General features: G+C 45.8%; 1 protein-coding gene across 1 annotated transcript in view; it reads right to left on the bottom strand.

The window, feature by feature from the left end:
• Positions 1 to 1616: 1616 nt before the first annotated feature.
• The window catches only part of abca3b (ATP-binding cassette, sub-family A (ABC1), member 3b), a 49266-nt gene continuing 42445 nt past the window's right edge, over positions 1617 to 8437 (bottom strand). Inside the window, exons 27-33 of the mRNA XM_063219945.1 lie at positions 8350 to 8437; positions 7866 to 8060; positions 5703 to 5890; positions 5203 to 5373; positions 4367 to 4563; positions 3287 to 3360; positions 1617 to 2069 (exon numbers count right to left, since the gene is read on the bottom strand). The exon at positions 8350 to 8437 is cut by the window's right edge and continues 47 nt beyond it. Coding sequence (XP_063076015.1) covers positions 1941 to 2069; positions 3287 to 3360; positions 4367 to 4563; positions 5203 to 5373; positions 5703 to 5890; positions 7866 to 8060; positions 8350 to 8437 — 1042 coding nt within the window. The 3' untranslated portion in view covers positions 1617 to 1940. The remainder of the gene's footprint in view (positions 2070 to 3286; positions 3361 to 4366; positions 4564 to 5202; positions 5374 to 5702; positions 5891 to 7865; positions 8061 to 8349) is intronic.

Raw genomic sequence — 8437 nt, 5'->3', positions numbered from 1 at the left:
AAAAGAACTTAAACACATTCTGTTATGCCTGAGAATCTTAAGATGATTTTTTCCCCCCCTGGGGTTTGTGGGTTTGGTCTGCTTTGAATCGCATTTATTTTTTTTCGATTGTTTAATAAGCCATGCATGTCTCGTGTGAGATTTCCATGGTAGCATGCCTGGATGTGGTTGAGCAAAAACGGTCTGGGAGGTATATCAAGAACATGTTTAAGTGATAAACCAGACTTGGTGAACCTACAGGAAGTGGTACACCTGCTAATAGATATACCGGCAGACATTATTTAGTTAAGAAAATGAGGACTGTAGGCTCTTCTTCTAGATGATTTACTTCTACCTCAAGGTTAACTTAGCCTGGTTTACTATTGAACCAGCTTCTTGGTATACCCCCTGAAGCTGGAGAGGGAGTTAATAAAGGAATGATTTAGATTCATCTATATTTACACATTGTTACACTATCCCCACACATTTACAGTTAGATTACAGCCACTTCAGACCACAGTGACAAACAGTAGGGGTGGGGGGCGTGGGGGTTGGAGATCCCAAAACAAGGATCGAGACAAACCAAAATGAACTGAACCGAAATCCTTCGCAAAAGTCATAAATAACAAAACACACAAAACAAACGTACAGCAAAATAGCTGAAAGGAGAAGCGAAGCGCCACACATCTGATTCTTCTTCTTCTTCAGCACCTCACTTCTTAAACAGACTTTGTTGACGGGAGTGCAAAATAACCATCTTCTCCAGTAGTACGTAGCGAAGCAACTTCAAGTCTTTACCAACGAATAAAGGTGCAGTATCTATTACACACAGGCGTGTATGTCGGTGCACCCAGTCCAACCCTCAGTCCAACCCCCAGTTCACTCCACATCGTTGCATAACTTACTGACACACGTACGTGCGCGTGCACACACACACACGCGAGCGTGCACAAAGACTGTGACGCAAAAAAAAGAACAGACACAGGCACCACATTCTTTCCCACGTAACTCACAGGTATGGAGTGCAGTAACTGCAACTGTGGCGGAGGTTCCTGTTAGCAGTGTGTGTGCGCATTTTTGTGTGTGTGTGAGTGTGAGTGTGTGTGACGGGAGGGAGACCTGAGCAAAACTCTGCTGTAGTAGTGGGCACAGCAGGCCGCAGAGGAGAGGAGAGGAGAGGAGAGGAGAGGAGAGGAGAGGAGAGGAGAGGAGAGGAGGATGTCAGAGGAGAGAAGAGAGAGGAGAGGAGAGGAGAGTCTGTGTGCCTTTCTGGTTGTTTGTAGCCTGGTGATAAATGGCTCCACATCACTGATGATCGAAGTACGGTGGTATTCAATCGGGATGTTGAATGGGGACGACGACACTTAATTGTTTCCTCCACAGAGGCGGGTAGAGCACAAGGCAAGAGGCCATAAGTAACAAGAAAGGATGGATGGGACTAAGTAGTTTGTAACTAGCTACTGCTCAAGCCCTGTGGAGACCAGAGAGGGTGAGGAGGAGGGAGGGGAGGGGAGCAGTGGACGGACCAGGCTGGACGGGAGAAATAGACACAGACTGAGTGTAAGTGATGACAATAAAAGGCTCCTCTGGCTCTGCTCCCTCTCCTCTCCTCTCCTCTCTTTTCCTCTCCTCTCCTCTGGCTCTGCTCCCTCTCCTCTCCTCTCCTCTCTTTTCCCAGAGAGGTTCTATAGATATGACGAGAGAGTTCACTCGCAACTTTTCCAGGTGGTACTGCACTAGGGGCGTTGTCGAACGAGAGCAGGCACCATTCAGAATGAATAGGCTGCTCTCGCTCGACAGCACCCCTATGTGAACTGCAGGCAAGGGTAGAACAGCAAGGTATGGCGGCTGTTTGTAGACCGGCTGTGCCTTCCCTCTCCTCTCCTCCTTCCTCAGTGTCATGTCCTCTCTTCTCCTCCTGGGTCTCCTCTGTCTGGTCTGGTCTGGTGCGTCGTTGCCCCCTAGCGGCTGGTCTCGGCACAATGCTGGAACTGGGCGAAGCTGAGGAAGACCTGCTCCAGGGAGATCTGGCTCACACAGTAGTCCTCCACGCCATACTTCTCCTTAGCTGCCTCCAGAGTCCCAAACACCTGGCGCACAATACAGACACACACAGGCAGGCACACGCAGATGCAAACACACACACAAATATACAGACACAGACACACAGAGTTCGATAGATTCAGTAACAATGTAAATCTACAGTAGGTGTAACATTTAATATGTGTTATTATATGGTTGTGACGTCATCTGTCGAATGCTCCATTCTTTTCAACGGGGCTCCCCAACATTCGGACGTCTGTTATTTTTCGATAACGGACGGGTTGGTCTATAACAGACCGCTGTCAATGGCAACAAGACTTTTCACTGCTAAAGCGACTTTTCATCAAGACTCTAATCAGCTGCTGTGATAGACAGCACCCGTTGTCCTGGCTACCGCTGTCAATGGCAACAAGACGTTCACTGCTAAAGTCACTGGCTTGTATACAAGTCAGTGGCTAAAGCGAATGTTTCATATCACTCCGCAGGGGGTCCGGTCTTTTGTCACTCTAATCAGCTGCTGTGATAGACAACACCTGTTGTCCTGGCTAGCCTACCTAGCTGTTGCCTAGCGGTGTTCCACAACGGCACTGTTTTGTTTTGCGCTGCAACAATCTTAACATTAAATAGGTCTAAAGAAATGACCCCGCATGTGTGAATCATTTAAGTATATCCATATAATAAGCGGGTTAACTTTCGGCGAGTCGGTCGCTTTGTGGAATAGCAGCACTTCAGAGTCGGGGTCTAAAGATTCTCTCTGTCGTGCTGCTATTCCACGGTAGCGACCTTCTCGCCGAACGCTAACCCTTACATATTTTATGGTATTTTGTATCCGGAGAGGCTCAGAGAGAAGCTTGATAGTAGTGGTCAAGTACAAATGAGTGGACCATAGTAGCAAACAGGGTACAGGGTCATGCTTTCAATCAACGACAAAACACAACGAAACATTTCAATGTGACCATAACTGACTAATACTTAATAGAGGGTGAATGCATGGTGTACTTCCCACCTAATTTTTGGAGTTAACACCCAGTGTGCGGACCGCTTCATCACACTACTTACGACTTTTTGTCTGGCACCTGGATTACTACTTGTGGATGTGCGCACCCTACTTCCAAAATGCAGTTCTGCCACTAAAAAAGCCCATCAGGTGCCATGAACATTCGTGCCAGTCAGGTCATCCCATGTGTCTGATTTCACATGAAATGATCCTATAATCATGCTAAGACCATACGTGCATATTCATCCATTTGTATCTTCCTCTTACCTGGGCCCATGTCAAGCTCTTGTCAGTTAAGTGGTAGTGCACCATGCCTTGGTGCTCATCCTTCAGTAGACTCCCTGTGGGAAAAAAACACACACGCAGAGTTGCATGATTGCACACCCACCCATGAAATTGTGAATGAACAGTATTATTATGTAATCGTTTGTGTTTCGCTCAATGGAAAACTAGCAGCTAGCCTTACCAGGGAAAGTGTTCTCGATTAAGTCCTTGAAGAACTGTAGGTAGTATTAAAGGAATGAAAACTAAACAAAGAGGTGTAGTATGTCTGTACCTGGGAAGGTGTAATCTAGAAATAATAACTATATAAGTGATACTGTACCATTTTTGTTAAACTTGGATTTTCTCGCACACCTCAGCTGACAGGTGCGTCGGAGATGGCCCATGGGTAGCTCAGCAGACTATTTGAAAAAATTCCCACACACACTGACCATTTGGCTGTTTTTCTTTAATGAACGACGTTTCAGTCCTTAGACCTTCATCAGGCAGTAAACAGACTGCCAGCTGGTCTCATATGAATCAATGTTAACTGCTAGCTTGGAGGTAAAATTTGAACTGCCATACTCAGAGAACGGCAGGAAATACAGGAGAAAGGTACAACTCAATCATTTAACTTAGGGGAAGGTGTAATTTGAGCGTATTTCCAAAAATGGTACAGCATCACTTTAAACTAACAGAGGTTTTATCAAGTCAAGTTGGTTTTATTGTCAATTTCTTTACATGCACTGGTCATACAAAGAATTTGAAATTACGTTTCTTGCTTTCCCATGCAGACATAGACTAATCTTAGGACATAGACAGTATAGACATAGACAGTACTCATACATGGACATAAGACAGTATGGACATAGACAGTGCTCATACAGACATTTAAAGTGCAAGACTGGACAACAGAAGACCTGTAGAGAACATACATTAAGAGGAGGTATTTGTTGTGCTTTTTCTAAAAGTCCTTTATAGCGTTCTGACATAGTAATAGTCGCATTTTGAAGAAAAATAAATGCGACTATTACTATGTCAGAACGCTATAAAGGTTATAAAACGCTATAAAATGTATGTGTGTACCTGGGAAGGTGTACTCGATGAAGTCCTTGAAGAACTGCAGGTGTGTCTCCTCCACCTCGCTGTCCAGTCGGATCTTGGCCAATAGCGTGTAGCCGCTGCCAAACTTGCTCTTCAGGTGCTGCGGGCTGCCCAGACACTTCAGCTGCCCGTTCACCATCACCGCCAGACGCGTACACAGGGCCTCACACTCCTCCATGCTATGGAGCAGAAGATTTGATTTATATGTCTGTCTGCCTGCCTGTCTTCGGATGCCTATGGCTTATTCAGACATTTAAGCTGCCCATCCACCATCATGGCCAGGCGCATACACAGGGCCTCACACTCCTCCATGTTGTTGAGGGAAGTATACAGTACAGTATACATCTATCCATCTCATCTGCTAATACTAATCAACTAATATATTACACTAATATATCTATCCATCGAGCAATGGGTTATTCAGACACGTCAGCTGTCCGTCCACCATCACGGGCAGACGAGGACACAAGGCCTCACAGTCCTGCATGCTGGAGAGCAGAATATGGAACAGTTTATTCATCTGTCTGTCTGTCTGTCTGTCTGTCTGTCTGTCTGTCTGTCTGTCTGTCTGTCTGTCTGTCTGTCTGTCTGTCTGTCTGTCTGTCTGTCTGTCTGTCTGTCTGTCTGTCTGTCTGTCTGTCTGTCCACCACGGCCAGAAGTGTACACAGGCGTCACAATCTTCCATGCTGCAGATGGGGGAACACAATACAGTTTATTAATCTGCAGCATCCATCCATCTCTCCTTTGTGTTTGTGTGCGTGTGCGTGTGCGTGTGCGTGCGTGCGTGCGTGCGTGCGTGTGTGTGTGTGTGTCTGACCTGTGTGATGTGATGATGACTGCTTTGCCAGACTCGCGGGTGCGGGTGACGGCGTCCCACAGCAGTCGCCTAGCAACAGGGTCCATGCCCGTCGACGGCTCGTCCAGGAAGATGACCGGAGGTCCTCCAATCAGAGCCATGCCGGCACTCAACTTCCTCTTATTGCCACCACTACAGACGCACGCACACACACACGCATACACATACACACAATTATTATCGTTCGTTTAACACTTCAGTTTTTGTACTATGCTCTGTGAATGATTATTCCTACTCAGCATAACATCCTTGGATGCCATCAAAATAAAGAACTTTGTACCGGGCTCAGCTGACCCTGAATAAAATAATATAATATGATATAATATAATATAATATAATATAATATATAATATAATATATTGGCTATTGTTATCACATCATAACAATATAATAATTAAATTGCATTCTTATTGTCATCATCATATCATTAGCCCCGTATCCCCTGTGATCTGATGACTGACCTGTAGCTGCGGACTAGCTTGTCTGCGTGGGGCTCGAGCAGTAGTGATCGCAGCACGTTCTCCACACAGGCAGCAGCGTACTTCTCCGGCACGCCCCTCAGACGCGCGTACATGCTCAGTGTCTCTCGCCCCGTCATGTGGTCCAGCACCGCGTCAAACTGGGGACAGTACCCGATACGCTGCTGCACCTGAGGGGACGACGTGAACAAAACACAACATGGCATCATACCAGAGCGTTAAGACAACACGACGACTTGAACCATCACGTTTGTGCATCACGACATTGCAAGTTAACATGTCCTCCACAACGCCCTGTGACGGGTTTGGTTAAGGGAGGGTTTTGGTCTGGGCAAAATGTTGCCATTTCCCTTGCTTGTTTTGCTGTTCTTTGCAAAAGTAAAGCGAAAAAAAGCACCTGTGCTGACAGGTTAGGGTTAGGGCTTACGCACACCGGCTCCGACAAAGTGCTGCGCACTGCTCAGCTAAAATTCGATTCCATTGTTTTCAATAGAACCACGCACACTGGCGCCGATGTCCGTGGACATTGGCCGATGTCGGATAGCAATTAGAGACGAGTTCTATTTTGTCGGCGCCGCCCATTGACTATCAATGCAATGTTCGTGTGAAATTTGGTTTGGGGGTCCAAATTATGTCGGAAGCAAAAGTGCGCCGCACTTTGTCGGAGCCGGTGTACGGAAGCCCTTAGGCATGGTTTGGTCAGGGCAAAGCAAAGCATTTTTGTGTTTCGCAACAGAAATTTGCCAACACAGCAGGAAAACTGTGTGAACCTGGTCAAGTGACAAAAGTGCTTTCCCATGGCGTTGAGGACCACCACTTTTTTTGCAAAAACATCGCACCTCAACAATACACTGGCGTGAAATAGAGATGACTTTGCATGATGCTAGTCTGGCAAAACACATTTGCAACGCTTATGTGAGGAAAGAAAACCAACCTTTACTTAGAGCTAAAACCTAAGCTTAAAGGAGTAGTAGGGTGTAAAATCTAAAAATGTTAAAATCAAATGGTCATGGCACATCCACATGTTGGGTGAGGAGTGGTTCTGGGGTAGACCGCGGCATTCTGACGTTGGCCGTTTTTGAGCTTTCAGAAAAAAAACCCTGCCAATGCTAAGAAATGGGGCCAAAGTAAAGCATGCCTTGCCTTAGTTGTGCAAACAGCTCTGCCCTACAAAGGCAAAGTGCACTAACTATGCCAACAGTGAAACTGAGAAAAATGGCTTTAAAGCCTTGGCAGTAAGTTGGATATTATAGTAGGTAACTTCCACTAAGCAATATCTCTAAAACAGGATTTATTTTGACAATACAGCTTTGTCACAAGATAAAGAGTAGAGTAACTTTATTGATCCCCGGGGGGAAATTAAGGAGGTATAATGAAGACCATTTTCAGTCTAAACTCAATTTTGACAAAATCTGTAGTTACTGCACTTTGCCTTTGTAGGGCAGAGCTGCATAAGCTATTCAATAAATTCCCCGCAACAAAATGGCCTTGCTTGTTTAGAAGCTAAAGTAAAAGCCACTTCCTCCTTTTCATCTCTTTACTCTAAGCCGTCGGACAGACCCGCAGCCAAATTAAATGGATCTGACAACAGCAACAACTTCGGGACAGAGAGTGGGGACAACTTGGCGAGTTGCCATAGCAACAGCAGAGTAGTAATGGCTCCTGAAGGGAGGGAGAGCCATCTTGTCACTTCCATTTACAGACACCAAGAGCCTGCTCTCCGCACCCTTCAGACAGCCCTCTGGTCTGGCACTCACCATCATCTTCACACACCCTAAACTGCAAACCGTCCCCATAATGTCTCATATTCTGTGCACTTCATAGCTCTGATAGATTCTTGCAAGATGTGCAAAGTGCTAAGGCAAATATGTACAGCCAAAAACTCCATAAAAAGGCTATGATACAAATATTGTGAAAACATCCTCACATGGTGTATACTCGTCTACTTAAAGTGACACTGCACCATTTTTGGAAATAAACTCATTTTCTACCTCCCATTCAGATAGATAATTGAGTTACAAGTAAAATGTACTTGCCTGTTGCCTTGCATGTAACAGAGGATTAAATCAATACTAAGTAACATGTAACTGACAGGATTAAATCAATACTATGTCATCTGTAACTGCCAGGCTCTTCTGGACTGACCTTTTTGATATCCCTGAGGATGCTGTATCCATCGATGTAGGCGTCTCCCGAGGTGACGGTCTCATCTCCCGTCAGCATCTTGAAGGTGGTGGTCTTGCCCGCTCCGTTGAAACCCAGCAAGCCAAAGCACTCCCCTTTCCCCACCGCCAAGGACAGCCTGTCCACCGCCAGCAGAGACGGACCCCCCGTGTACACCTACGCCAAGGAACACGTTCAGATTTGAGATATGTTCATACAAATGGCACCTTTCTATGATACCTCCTATTAAGCCTGCATGATTATGCCAAGTTGTACATAACGACAAGTGTGGGCTGGGCATGGCTTAAGTTTCATAACATCCAGAAAAAATGCTAGTGTCTCTGAATGGCACCCAATGAGTTTGCTTCTGATGACTGAAGGTTGAAAAAAAATCCCTTTCCAAATTTGTAACTTTCATTGCTAATTACTTCAATTAGTTGTTACCGGTACATAAATGACTTATTACCTTGGTGAGCTCGTGCAGGATGAGTGGGCTCCCCACCATGGACTCCACTACCGGCTGGCATTCTAGAACCCTCTTCCTCTCCTCCGCC

The sequence above is a fragment of the Engraulis encrasicolus genome, chromosome 2, assembly GCF_034702125.1.
Source record: "Engraulis encrasicolus isolate BLACKSEA-1 chromosome 2, IST_EnEncr_1.0, whole genome shotgun sequence".
In the NCBI taxonomy this organism is placed as follows: Eukaryota; Metazoa; Chordata; class Actinopteri; order Clupeiformes; family Engraulidae; genus Engraulis; species Engraulis encrasicolus.
The sequence above is the reverse complement of the archived record's forward strand: the minus strand, read 5'-3'. Positions and strand labels throughout refer to the sequence as shown.